This window comes from Zalophus californianus, chromosome 17 (assembly GCF_009762305.2).
Source record: "Zalophus californianus isolate mZalCal1 chromosome 17, mZalCal1.pri.v2, whole genome shotgun sequence".
Taxonomy (NCBI): domain Eukaryota; kingdom Metazoa; phylum Chordata; class Mammalia; order Carnivora; family Otariidae; genus Zalophus; species Zalophus californianus.
The window spans coordinates 36,084,631-36,099,730 of record NC_045611.1 but is presented as its reverse complement, the minus strand read 5'-3'; the positions used below and the strand labels follow the sequence as shown (position 1 = coordinate 36,099,730).

General features: G+C 35.8%; 1 protein-coding gene across 1 annotated transcript in view; it reads right to left on the bottom strand.

Moving 5' to 3' along the window:
- Window positions 1–15,100, bottom strand: part of ITFG1 (integrin alpha FG-GAP repeat containing 1) — a 327,184-nt gene that overhangs the window by 171,922 nt on the left and 140,162 nt on the right. Inside the window, exon 9 of the mRNA XM_027620347.2 lies at window positions 1,256–1,350. Within this exon, the coding sequence (XP_027476148.1) occupies window positions 1,256–1,350 (95 nt within the window). The remainder of the gene's footprint in view (window positions 1–1,255; window positions 1,351–15,100) is intronic.

The window sequence follows — 15,100 nt, the reverse complement described above, 5'->3', positions numbered from 1 at the left end:
AGTACATAGGGTATCCCAAACATTTTCTAGGTTTTCCAAAGAAAGCATAACTTGCCAAGGAAAAACAGAAAAAATAGTTAATGATAAAGACATATTTATAGAAAACAAGCTGTTTTTTTTAAAAAAAACTTGTTAAATCTTAGATTAATTTTTCAATCTTTCTTAAAAGCAAAAAAAACCTGTTTATCATCAAAATGTTTTAATGATTTACTTGACTGAAAAAAACTGTTGGTTTTGTTTTGGAAGAAGATGGGAAATTTCACAAAATGCTAAGTTATCACAAATTTCTGAAAAGGTTGACTGTTTATTAATGAGGATAAAGTATTCTTATTAAGGTAAATGTATTAAGGTCCAAAAAGTAAAAAGATTTTTTATTAATATGACATTCTTAACAGTCACCAAAGAACTGTGACATTTATCTTCCCAGAGACAGATGACTGTATAATTTGAAAATACTCTTACAGTAGTCTGTTTCTTGAAGCCGGGTTATAATTACTATGTTTACTTATACCTATGAAACAATGATTAGGTGTTACTTGACCTCATGTTTTCAGTGATTCAAAACTTAAAAAAGCTTAAGATGATATAATTTATGGGTACAGAAGTTAAGTGTTTTTAGACTGTTGATTGTATGAAGATTTTTCTTTAGTGTCTTAGTATAAAATGTAGTTTCCTACAAGGGCAGTAGAATTCAGTATATTATTCTATCATTTCTTACCCTAAGATAGAAAACAAAACTGATTAATTCTAGTACTATAATACTGGCTTTCTCTGTTTAGTGCTATCAATATGGAAAAATTCTCAATGTTACAACATATCATTGCCCCATTAATCTGCTAAGACTATTGGATTCTGAACTGTTCACCTACAAGCTACAGGTAAAAAGTCAGCTTGAGAGAATGAAACAGACCTAGATAGCACAAATAAAGACAACATTAGCCTTGACAGTAGATGTGATGTTCTTCTCCATAACCTTTTATCATAGTTACAGTGCATTTTATAATAATCCTAGACCATAAAATTTAATTACAGGACCAAGAATAGGTCTTCTTCACCAGAAATGATTATAACAGTGTCTTCCCCCTCAATAAACAAACACAAAAAGATTTAAATGCATTTCATTAAATTAAAATGAGGATGTCAATAATTTATAAAGGGTTTCTCTGTGTTCTGATTCTTCAGATACTTTTTCTAATCTCTGAAGATTTTCTTCAAGAAGATAACTCTACTGACATTAAAAAACAAGCTGATATACCTGTTTCATTCCAGATTTTGCTAAGTAAATGATGCTTTTCTGGCAGTTTTTATCTTCACAGCCTGGCAGTAAGTGATCCATGTGTCCATCTCCATCTGCCAAAAGAAACTTCAAGAGTCCATTAACAGTTACAAAATAAAGTGTTCTTGTATGGCAGATTACATTTCCTATTTGTTCAAAGTCTGCATCAATCTGGGTAAATGGAAGAAAGTGACATATAACTTTGTAATAAATGTGATTCAATTAAAACAATTACTCTGGCCCTTGCCATCTATTACCTGGATTGTGTCTTGTTTTAAATTGCTCACTTTTCTGTAAATATTTATCCAGTGTTGGAAAAAAACCCCATTTCAGGCTTTAATATTAAGATCATCAATTCTTAAACAATGTGGCTTTTGACTGATTTACATAGTTATCATTGCTGCCGCAAGAGAAAAACAAGCATGTTGATAGTAACTCATTACATGGCTTATTTTATTTATTTATTTTTAAAGATTTTATTTATTTATTCATGAGAGACAGAGAGAGAGAGGGAGAGAGGCAGAGGGAGAAGCAGGCTCCCAAGGAGCAGGGAGCCCGATGCGGGACCCGATCCCAGAACCCTGGGATCATGACCTGAGCTGAAGGCAGACGCTTAACCATCTGAGCCACCCAGGCGCCCTACATGGCTTATTTTAAATGTGTCTTTACATATAATTTACCTTTACACATGCTCTTAAGTATCTTTTAAATAGTTTGAACTTCAAGAGTTCTAAAGCTCTCAGCACCCTGGCTTTTTAAAAAGCAACAACAATTTTTATCAATAAAAAGGCAAATGAAGAGAATACAGATGTCATTTTCAGCTGACTGGTTTTTTAAAAAGCTGCACAATGAGGGCGCTTGGGTTGCTCAGTTGGTTAAGCATCTGATTTTGGTACAGGTCATGATCTCAGGGTCTTGGGATTGAGCCCTGCATCAGGCTCTGTGCTCAGTGTGGAGTCCGCTTTGTCCTGTCCCCAACCCCCACACTCATGCTCTCTCTCAAATAAATAAAATCATTTTTTTAAAAGATTTTACTTATTTATTTGACAGAGAGAGACACAGAGAGAGCAGGAACACAAGCAGGGGGAGTGGGAGAGGCAGAAGCAGGCTCCCCGCTGAGCAGGGACCACGATGTGGGGCTCCATCCCAGGACCCTGGGATCATGACCTGAGCCGAAGCAGATGCTTAACGACTGAGCCACCCAGGACCCCATCAAATAAATAAAATCTTAAAAAAAAGCTGCACAATGTTTTGCAAAGACCTTCAGAAATGAGGTTACTGGAGAACCTGGAATCAATTCCTCTAATGGTCTCTCCTTCCTATTGCCCCTTACCTGATGGGGTTTACAGATTTTGATGTCCTAGAGTTAAATCTCTACAGTGACATGCACAGTGGAATAGTCATTTAGATTTTAAATTTTGTGTTGCTTTATTCACTGATTTATTTGCTATATTTTAACATATAATGTGTGTCTGAGGCAAGTGCCTTCAGTATGAAGGAGATAACAAGGATTAGCAATAGAGAAATATTCTTCCATGTTTAGGCTTACATATTAAGAAAATACAGAATTTTAACAAGCCTATCAAGTCTTCAGTAATATATTCAAAAGGGAAAAAAATAATTTTAGGCTGAGTGGGCTAAAAATCTAGCCAATGGAAGCTGAGCCCAGCAAGGAAAAATAAAAGGTGCAACACAGTGAAAAATAAATTTCTTTAATTTCATGGTTTAATTACTTATGAGCCTTATGATTAATATCATTTGTGACAATAAACCCTTACACAGAGGAGTAAAACATTAAATAACATAGTTGAATTAATAATGGAAAGTATGGAGAACATCTGTGATTTGACAGTATATATGGATTTGGACTACCGAGGAAGAAGAGAGATAGATGCAACTCTAGGCAGGAATACTTGGAAAAGAAAAGGCTTTTCAAGGGCATAAATATATATTATGGTTAAAGATAAATAAAAAAAGAGCTAGCCAAGTAAGAATGAATTAAATGCAAAATGTGATTTATAAGTGGGCTCTAGGAATATCATAGAGTTCATTAAAAGCGAATTAAAGGGGGGACCAATTAGAAGACCATTACTAAGTCTCTACCCTTCATTTTTACCCAATGTCAAAATACTCAGATTAGATTCTAATTTACACTTTTATTTTCTCCTAGTTCCTTTATTCCAAGTAGCTTCCTATTTCCTACAAGTATTTCAACTATGACTTAGCTGATATTTAATGCTGGCAAATAACCATCTAATAAACATACAACAAACTCATGTGATAACTCATAATCATGCCTTTTAGTATAAGTTAACAACAATATTTTATAGATATGGTCATAGAAATGGAGAATTCTATCAGAGAATGTCTTCCTTGTGCCCTTTCTACATGCTGTTTTTTGATATTTAGGGGAAGTAATAGAAAAGCTGTCTGATAGTCCAACTTCATGTCCAAAGGAAATTTTATTAATTCCTGGGACTTCTTTAAGGAATGTGTCCAAGTTCACAGACTGGTCCCTCCATCAGCATGACTTCTTCATAGTCTATTCAAGGTCACATTATTTCTTAGAGAATTTGCTTAAATGAATACTATTTCCTAGCCTTGGGCCTTTGATTCATGTGAAATTTATTTTTCTGAAACTATTTTCTTTCCTAGGCATAAAAGTTAAAGTATTATTAAAATAACAACCATAAATCTACATATAAGCACAAGTAATATTTTCATGAAAAATGGCTATTTTCCAAAACAAAAACATTTTACAAGAAGAGTGGCATTATCTGGCTTAACAGAAAAAAGCTGGATTTTCATGCTGCTTTTGTACTCAATCTATTGTTTTGGCTGACAAATGTGAAAATGTATAGTTGGAAGAAGTATTTTTTTAAATAATTTTTTATTGTTATGTTAATCACCATACATTACATCATTAGTTTTTGATGTAGTGTTCCATGATTCATTGTTTGTGCATAACACCCAGTGCTCCATGCAGAATGTGCCCTCTTTAATACCCATCACCAGGCTAACCCATCCCCCACCCCCCCTCCCCTCTAGAACCCTCAGTTTGTTTTTCAGAGTCCATCGTCTCTCATGGTTTGTCTTCCCCTCCGACTTACTCCCCTTCATTCTTCCCCTCCTGCTATCTTGGAAGAAGTATTTTAATAGCTTTTTCAGGTAACTTTGGATCTTCTTCCATACTACCACAAAAACTCAACAAGCGGTAATTTCTTAAAGGTTAGTTGCAGTAAAGAATCCAGAGACGTAGCAATGAAGTTTTCCTCCTCTTAATTAAAATCTAGTAATCTATTTTGCATTTTGAACTGATATTTTACCACTGCATGACTTTGTAAAACCCCACATCAAAACATTTAGAAGATACTGATTCACTGAGTTATACAGATTTTCCAAATGTTGAAATATTTCATTATACAGTTATCAAAAATTTCCATTTGTTAATATCACCATCAATCTTATCAAAAAGGTCTTTGGTAATTGGGAAGCTGTCAGTTCATGGTAGCAGATTACAGTTTTCTAAAATCCCAACTTTTGCTTGAGATACTAAATTTTATCACTTGGCACCGTCCTATCAGTTGTTGTCTTGAAGGGACAAGTTCACTTTGTACATTTTAGAGAAAATGTCAACCAAACCCCAAGTGTGAATAACCATAGTTTGTCAGTTGTTCTTTCAAGTAAAAAATGGTGCAATCATTAAAAAAAGTGGTTAGTTCTGCTTACAATCAAATCGCCCTAGTGCTTTTCATCAAGATCAACCACGATACTCTGTGCAGCAAAAAAGTTTTACGTACTTATTTACTGACAGTATTAAAACAGTGTATACTCAAAAGTCAAGATCTAAAAAAATTATTTTTCACTGCTTCATTGAAATTCTTAAGTGAAACTATATTTCTTATTTTTCCTCTTTCTTCTTTAACACGGTGAGTGTATAATGGTGAAGAATACAATGCATGCTAATAAAATGTGGTGCTACTGTTTTGGTTTGTGCTAAATGGCATGCAGCTTTACTCAAACCATTGCTTTTACATTATCAGAGCTAATGTCAACACTGTGAAAAATGCCAACTGGATCTTAATATTATTATGCAGATACTACTGACTTTATGGACGCCCTGAAAGAATTGCAGGAAGCCCTCAACCCCAGGTCTATACTTTGGACTACACTTTGAGCATCTTCACCAGAGAGGTTACACCAATAAGTGAATTACCAAATACTTTGATTTTTGCCATTTTGATAAGTGAAATGGTATTTCATTGTGGCTTTAATTTTTAGTTTTCTTATTAAAATGTTGTTGGTCTTTTTCCTGCCAATTTGCAGGAGTCCATTCTACATTAAGAAAATTGTTCTTTTGTCTGTGATTTATTAATATTTTTCTTCATAGTATCTAGGTTTTCCTTATAAGTTATAAGGCCTCTGAAATTCATAGTACTTGGGGACATTATTTTTGCTTTTAGGTCTTTGATTCACCTAGAATTTATGCTGGCTTAAGCTATGAGTTATGATTATACTGCACTTTTTTAGAGATGAATATATCCAGTTGTCCCATACCACCTACTGAATGATCCAGTTTTCAGGACACTTTATCTCTGTATTATTTTTCTTTATCTGTAAAATGATCAAAAAGAACATAATTTGGCTATTGCAAAGGGTCATTGTGAGGATTAAATGTGGGGGAAAGAATATGGGAACTACTGTAAAACAGTAAATAACCATAATGGAGTACATTATCTCTCTCTATATCTTTTATCACTATGGTAATGTTGTGTGTACTTAGAACAGCAGTATACTGTGCTTTGTAGGTAGGCAATAAAGTAAAGAAAAATTCGTTAACTCCTAGAAGGACAGACTGATTTTTCTTTAGAGTTCTCACTTCCAGACCCACTTAATGCTTATAGTAGGAAACACTAAAACAGTTGGTCATGAAAAATTAAAGTAACCATTTAGGATTTGATGAATGTTACTCCATAGATGGAGAAAAAAAAATTTAAGTAGAATGGCTGAATATTTAGATCTATAACCTGGAACTCTTGAGTTCAATAACAAAAATAAATCAATAATGTCTGAATTAGAGTAGAAAAAGTCATGACAGCTCAAATGGGGAATAAGTCAAAATGACTCCTTCTACCATCTGGAAAATTTACTCATGGATGGCTATAGCATGTGCAAGATATAAATACCACAAGTCACATAACTAATGTTAGAAGGTTCTAAATAGAATTCAAGGATTTAACTTTTAACATGGGCAACCCAAGGCTGAAAGATTTTTGTACAGGGCTTTTAAGATTGAATTTCTTGCTAAAATAGACCGAGAATATAAGTAGAACTAACAGCATCCCCATCACATTTGTCAAAAGGAATGTGACACATATGACACATAATATATTCACATATTAAACTACATTTTCTTGTGATTACTAATATAAAGCTGGAAATACACATGCTAAATAAAAAACCATTTACCAAAAATCCATTTCCTTATTTCCATTGTGATATATGAAGTATATCACTTTGTATTTTTCAGAATACATCATTAACATAAGAGAAATTATTGACAAAGAAATAAATTGATTCTGATACAAAACCTATTACAATAGCCAGATTAGTCTTTATGAAAATAAAACTCAGATTTTAAAATAAATGGATTTCACCATATTTCAATATAAAAGAAGAGGGCATGAATGAAAATATTTAATTTCGTTAGCTTTTTTTTTAATATTTTATTTATTTGACAGAGAGAGACACAGTGAGAGAGGGAACACAGCAGAGGGAGTGGGAGAGGGAAAAGCAGGCTTCCCGCTGAGCAGGGAGCCCTACATGGGGCTTGATCCCAGGACCCTGGGATCGTGACCTGAGCTGAAGGCAGACGCTTAACGACTGAGCCACCCACCGAAGTATGACAATGAGAAACAGCTGCTATATTATTTGAAAAAACAAGAGAAAAAAATAGTGTATTATCACATTATTGTGTGAAAGGTATACACTTAATTTCTTTAAAATATTCATTTTTAAATGACAAAATGATAGAATTATGAATACATATATCAGTTTACTTAATTTTGTTTCATATGCTGAAGAGCATACAGGTTTTTTAAAAATTTTTTTCTAAAATTAACATATAATGTATTATTTGTTTCAGGGGTACGGGTCTAGGATTCATCAGTCTTACACAATTCACAGTGTTCACCACAGCACATACCCTCCCCAATGTTGATCACCCAGCCACCCCATCCCTCCCCTCACCCCTCCACTCCAGCAACCCTGTTTGTTTCCTGAGATTAAGAGTCTCTTATTGTTTGTTACCCTCTCTGGTTTTGTCTTGTTTCATTTTTCTCTCCCTTCCCCTATGATCCTATCTTGTTTCTCAAATTCCTCATATCAGTGACATCATATGATAATTGTCTTTCTCTTATTGACTTATTTCGCTTAGCATAATACCCTCTAGTTCCATCGATGTCCTTGCAAACGGCAAGATTTCACATTTTTATGGCTGCATAATATTCCACTGTGTATATATACCACATCTTCTTAATCCATTCATCTGCTGATAGACATCTAGGCTCTTTCCATAGTTAGACTACTGTGGACATTGCTGCTATAAACATTGGGGTGCAGGTGCCCCTTTGGATCACTACATTTGTATCTTCAGGGTGAATACACAGTAGTGCAACTGCTAGGTCATACGGTAGCTCTATTTTCAACTTTTTGAGGAACCTCCATACTGTTTTCCAGAGTGGCTGCACCAGCTTGCATTCCCACCTACAGTGTAGGAGGATTCTCCTTTCTCCACATCCTTGCCAACATTTGTCATTTCCTGATTGTTATTTTTAGCCATTCTGACTGGTGTGAGGTGGTATCTCACTGAAGTTTTGATTTGGATTTCCCTGATGCTGAGGGACGTTGAGCACTTTTTCATGTGTCTGTTGGCCATTTGGATGGCTTCTTTGCAGAAATGTCTGTTCATGTCTTCTCCCCATTTCTTGATTGGATTATTTGTTCTTTGGGTGTTGAGTTTGATAAGTTCTTTATAGATTTTGGATACTAGCCCTTTATCAGATATGTCATTTAAATATCTTCTCCCATTCTGTCAGTTGTCTCTTGGTTTTGTTGACTGTTTCCTTTGCTGTGCAAAAGCTTTTTATCTTGATGAAGTCCCAATAGTTCATTTTTGCCCTGGCTTCCCTTGTCTTTGGTGTCTAGAAAGAGGTTGCTGTGGCTGAAGTTGAAGAGGTTGCTGCCCATGCTCTCCTCAAGGATTGTGATGGATTCCTGTCTCACACTTAGGTCTTTCAACAATGTCGATTCTATTTTTGTATGTGCTGTAAGGAAATGGTCCAGTTTCATTCTTCTGCATGTAGCTGTCCAATTTTCCCAATACCATTTGTTGAAGAGACTGTCTTTTTTCCATTGGACATTCTTTCCTGCTTTGTTGAAGATTAGTTGACCATAGGGTTGAGGGTCCATTTCTGGGCTCTCGATTCTGTTCCATTGATCTATGTGTCTGTTTTTGTGCCAGTACCATACTGTCTTGATGATTATAGCTTTGTAATAGAGCTTGAAGTCCGGAATTGTGATGCCGCCAGCTTTGCCTTTCTTTTTCAATATTCCTCTGGCTATTCGGGGTCTCTTCTGGTTCCATCCAAATTTTAGGATTATTTGTTCCATTTCTTTGAAAAAAGTGGATAGTATTTTGATAGGGATTGCATTAAATGTGTAGATTGCTCTAGGTCGCATTGATATTTTCACAATATTTGTTCTTCCAATCCATAAGCATGGAACGTTTTTCCATTTCTTTGTGTCTTCCTCAATTTCTTTCATGAGTATTCTATAGTTTTCTGAGTACAGATCCTTTGCCTCTTTGGTTAAATTTATTCCTAGGTATCTTCTGGTTTTCGGTGCAATTGTAAATAGGATCGACTCCTTGATTTGTCTCTCTTCTGTCTTGTTGTTGGTGTATAGGAATGCCACTGATTTCTGTGCATTGATTTTATATCCTGCCACCTTACTGAATTCTTGTATGAGTTCTAGCAGTTTTGGGGTGGAGTCTTTGGGTTTTCCACATAAAGTATCATGTCATCTGCAAAGAGTGAATGTGTGACTTCTTTGCCGATTCTGATGCCTTTGATTTCTTTTTGTTGTCTGACTGCTGTGGCTAGGACTTCTAGTACTAAGTTGAAAAGCAGTGGTGATAGTGGGCATCACTGCTGTGTTCCTGACCTTAGGGGAAATGTTCTCAGTTTTTTCCCATTAAGAATGATACTCGCTGTGGGTTTTTTATAGATGGCTTTTATGATCTTGAACTATGCACCCTCTGTCCCTACACTGTGAAGAGTTTTAATCAAGAAAGGATGCTGTACTTTGTTAGATGCTTTTTCTGCATCAATTGAGAGGATCATATGGTTCTTGTCCTTTCTTTTATTAATGTATTAATCAGATTGATTGATTTGCAGACGGTGAACCAACCTTGAAGCCCAGGAATAAAACCCACTTGGTTGTGGTGAATAATCCTTTCTGTGTACTGTTGGATCCTATTGGCTAGTATTTTGGTGAGAATTTTTGCATCCATGTTCATCAGGGATATTGGTCTGTAATTCTCCTTTTTGATGGGGTCTTTGTCTGGTTTTGGGATCAAGGTAATTCTGGCCTCATAAAATGAGTTTGGAAGTTTTCCTTCCATTTCTATTTTTTTGGAACAGTTTCAGAAGAATAGGTATTAATTCTTTAAAGAATCAGAGTTCCCCTGGGAAGCCATCTGGCCCTGGGTTTTTGTTTCTTGGGAGATTTTTGATGACTGCTTCAATTTCCTTACTGGTTATGGGTCTGTTCAGGTTTTCTATTTCTTCCTGGTTCAGTTTTGGTAGTTTATACATCTCTAGGAATGCATCCATTTCTTCCACATTGTCTAATTTGCTGGCATGTAGTTGCCCATAATATGTTCTTATAATTGTTTGTATTTCTTTGGTGTTGGTTGTGAACTCTCCTCTTTCAGTCGTTATTTTATTTATTTGGGTCCTTTCTCTTTTCTTTTTGATAAGTATGGCCAGGGTTTTATCAATCTTATTCATTCTTTCAAAGAACAAGCTCCTAGTTTTGTTGTTTTGTTCTACTGTTCTTTTGGTTTCTATTTCATTGATTTCTGCTCTGATCTTTATTATTTCTCTTCCCTTGCTGGGTTTAGGCTTTATTTGTTGTTATTTCTCCAGCTCATTTAGGTGTAGGGTTAGGTTGTGTATTTGAGACCTTTCTTGTTCTTGAGAAAGGCTTGTATTGCTATATACTTTCCTCTCAGGACTGCCTTTGCTGCATCCCTAAGATTTTGAACAATTGTGTTTTCATTTTCATTTGTTTCTATGAATTTTTTTAATTCTTTAATTTCCTGGTCGACCCATTCATTCTTTAGTAGGATGTTCTTTAGCGTCCATGTATTTGAGTTCTTTCCGATTTTCCTCTTGTGATTGAATTTAGTTTCAAAGCATTGTGGTCCGAAAATATGCAGGGAATGATCCCAATCTTTTGGTACCGGTTGAGACCTGATTTGTGACCCAGGATGTGATCTATTCTGGAGAATGTTCCATGGGCACTAGAGAAGAATGTGTACTCTGTTGCTCTGGAATGGAATGTTCTGAATATATCTGTGAAGTCCATGTGGTCCAGTGTGTCATTTAAAGCCTTTATTTCCCTGTTGATCTTTTCTTAGATAATCTGTCCATTTCAGTGAGAGGGGTGGTAACATCCCGTACTATTATTGCATTGCTGTCAATGTGTTTCTTTGATTTTGTCATTTATTGGCTTATATAATTGGCTGCTCCCATGTAAGGGGCATAGATATTTACAACTGCTGGATGTTCTTGTTGGATATACCCTTTAAGTAAGATATAATGTCCTTCCTCATCTCTTATTATAGTCTTTGTTTTAAAATCTAATTTGTCTAATATAAGGATTGCCACCCCATCTTTCTTTTGATGTCCATTAGCATGCTAAATGGTTTTCCAACCCCTCATTTAAATTTGGAGGTGTCTTTGGGTCTAAAATGAGTCTCTTGCAGAGAGCATATCGATGGGTCATGTTTTTTTATCCAATCTGATACCCTGTTTCTTTCGATTGGAACATTTAGTCCATTTACATTCAGGGTAACTACTGAAAGATATGAATTTAGGGCCATTGTATAGCGTGTAAGGTGACTGTTACTGTATATTGTCTGTGTTCCTTTTTCGTCTATGTTACTTTTAGGCTCTCTCTTTGCTTAGAGGACCCCTTTCAATATTTCTTGTAGGGCTCGTTTGGTGTTCGCAAATTCTTTTATTTTTGTTTGTTCTGGAAGCTTTTTATCTCCCCTTCTATTTTCAATCCTGGGCCTGGGCTCTTGTTTGTTGGGAGATTTTTGATTACTGCTTCAATTTCCTTACTGGTTATGGGTCTGTTCAGGTTTTCTATTTCTTCCTTCTTCAGTTTTGGTAGTTCATAGTGTGTAGGAATGCATCCATTTCTTCCAGATTGTCTATCCAGCCTAGCTGGATATAGTATTCTTGGCTGCATATTTTTCTCATTTAGTGCCCTGAATATATCATGCTAGTCCTTTTTGGCCTGCCAGGTCTCTGTGGATATGTCTGCTGCCAATCTAATATTTCTACCATTGTAGGTTACTTGGGAGCTCTGCTGCACTCAGGCACACCCGGTGTTCCTGTGACCCTGAGGGTCCTGAGACCACCGTGTCCCAGCGAGGGTTCCAACCCCTGCTTAGCCACTGGAGCAACGTCCCTCAGCAGAGCCGACTTCTAAAAGTTCCGATTTTGTGCTCCGCTGCTCTATCACTTGCCAGAAGAGGCTGACGGAGCCCCCCTCCTCCACTATCTTCCCAAATATCGCCTCGGATTCAGTTTTCCACACATCCTACCTTCCAGAAAGTGGTAGCTTTTCTGTTCGTAGAACCGCTACTATTCTTTTCTTTGATCTCCTGTTGAGTTTGTAGGTGTTCAGAATGGTTTGATAACTATCTAGCTGAATTCCTGGGACCAGATGAAATTTAAGTCTTCTACTCCTCCACTATCTTGCTCCTCCCCTTCACATACAGCTTGATTTTTAATTGTGTTCATATAAACATAGTATTAATACAGTTATGTGATTAAAGTCGAGTCTCCAAAGTGCCAGGGCCTTAACAATTTCACCAATAATAAACACATATTGTCAAAGAATATGAATATGATCATAACAGAAAAATTGTAATTCTTTAAGATGCTGCTGGTTACTATCAGACACGGTAATGCTGGAAAGCATGAGGTAGGACCAAAAATAAAGAAAGTGAACCAAATTTGCTTTAATATATGTTTAGGCTTTGTAAGTAGATACTCATGAAATAAGAGTTTCATAATGAAAGATTTCTCTTGTCAATTCTATTATTTGTTTTTACTGATGATAAAATATTTTTTCTTGTCATTTCAATATCTAAATATCTATTAGCTTTAATGTCTCCAGGATACTTATCTGCTGATGTTTTCTGTTTTGCTGAATATACTGATTCTTTGACGAGTATGTCTTAGTGGTTATTTTTCCTTATCAAGAATTTTATAAAAGTCATGACATATTCCACTTTCTTTTCTGAGTTTTCCTTGCTTTATTACATGAATAGAGTGTCTGTTTTTCTTTTTCTTTCTTTCTTTCTTTTTTTTTTGGAATCAGGCTTATAGTTTTTTGCCTTTTATTTTTTTTGTTGTTCATTCCTTTTCCTTTAGTCTTTATTTTGGATCAGGCTCTGCCCCCCCAGGCTTATTCTAACAAACAGATCAAAGAACACATATACAACGGTCCAAATATTCCCCACTGCAAGGAGGAGGAATTCCGCAGAGGACTGACCTGTGGGAAAGAGCAGCCAAAACAACAGCAGAGTGCAAACAGCATAGCATCAGAAACATTTCCTGAAAGTCTAGGCCCTGGACAGCATATGACTTCTTTTAAATATAGCAGTACTCTGAGGTGCAGGAAACATATCAAGCTTCCATAACACGCAATAGACAGAAACTTAGCCAACATAACAAGACAGAGGAATTCTCCCCAAAAGAAAGGTGAGGAGGATATCAAAGTCAGGGACTTGTGTAAAACAGATATAAACAATATATCTGAACAAGAATTTAGAACAATGGTCATATGAATAGTAGCTGGAGTTGAAGAAAGTGTAGAAGACACCAGAGAAATTCTTGCTGCAAATATAAATGACTTAAAAACTAGACAGGCTGAAATAAAAATGCTATAACTGAGATGCAAAACTGACTGGATATAATCACAATGAGGACTGAAGTAGCAGAGAAGAGAATAGGTGATATAGAAGTTAAAATTATGGAAAATCATGAAGGTGAAAAGAAGAGAGAGGGAAAGAAAACTATTAGATCATGAATATAGAATCAGGGAACTCAGCAATTCCATAAAGTGAAATAATATTTGTAGCATAGGAGTCCTATAAGGAGAAGAGCAAGAAAAAGGTCAGAAGGTTTATTTGAACAAATTATAGCTGAGAACTTTCCTAATCTGGGGAAGGATATGGGCATACCAACCCAAGAGGCAGAGAGAACTCCCCTCAAAATCAACAAAAACAGGTCAACACAATGGCATATCATAGTGTAACCTGCACGATACAAATATAAAGAGAGAATTCTGAAGGCAGCTGGGGACAAAAGGGCTGTCCATACAACCTACAAGGGTGGACACATAATGTTAGCAGCAGACCTGTCCACAAAAACTCGGCACGCTAGAAGAAAGTGTCATGATATTTTGAACAGCCTAAATGGGAAAAATATGCAGCCACGAATACTCTATCCAGCAAGGCTGTCATTCAGAATATAAGGAGAGATAAAGAGTTTCCAGGCCAAGTAAAAACTAAAGGAGTTCATGAATAGTAAAGGAGCTCTGCAAAAATATTACTCTGAATGTAATTACTCTATGCTCCAGTCAAAAGATGTAGGGTATCAGAATGGATTAACAAACAAGACCCATCCATATGCTGCTTAGAAGAGACTCATTTTAGACTCAAAGACATCTCCAGATTGAAAGGGAAGGGGTGGAGAACCATTTTTCATGCTAATGGACATCAAAAGAAATGTGGAGTAGCTATATTTATATTAAACTAGATTCTAAACTAAAGACTATAATAAGAGATAAAGAAGGACACTATATCATGATAATGGGGTCTATCCATCAAAAAGTTCTAACGCTTGTAAATATTTATGCCTCTAACTTGGGAGCAGCCAAACATACACATCAATTAATAACTTAAAGCAACTCATTGATAACAATACAATAATAGTAGGGGACGTTATCATCCCAGTCATAGCAAAGGACAGATCATGTAAGCAGAAGATGGACTTAACAGATATATTCAGAGCATTCCATCCTAAAGTGGCAGAATACAGTTTTTTTTTTTTTTTGAATGCACATGGATATTCTCCAGAATAAATCACATACTGCATCACAAATCAGGACTCAACTGGTACAAAAAGACTGAGATCATACCATGCATATTTGCAGACCAAAATGTCATAAAACTTTAAGACAACCAGAAGAAAAAATTTGGAAAGACCACTAATAAATGGAGGTTAAAAAACATCCTGCTAAAGATTGAATGGGTCAATCAGGAAAATTAGGATTAAGGAGTTAAAAAATATATGGAAGCAAATGAGAATGAAAACATGACATTTCAAAACCTTTGGGAGGCAACAAAGGCAGTCCTAACAGGGAAGTATATAGCAATACAGGCCTTTCTCAAGAAGCAAGAAAAGTCTCAAATGTACAACCTAACCTTACACCAAGAGAAGTTGGAAAAAGAACAGT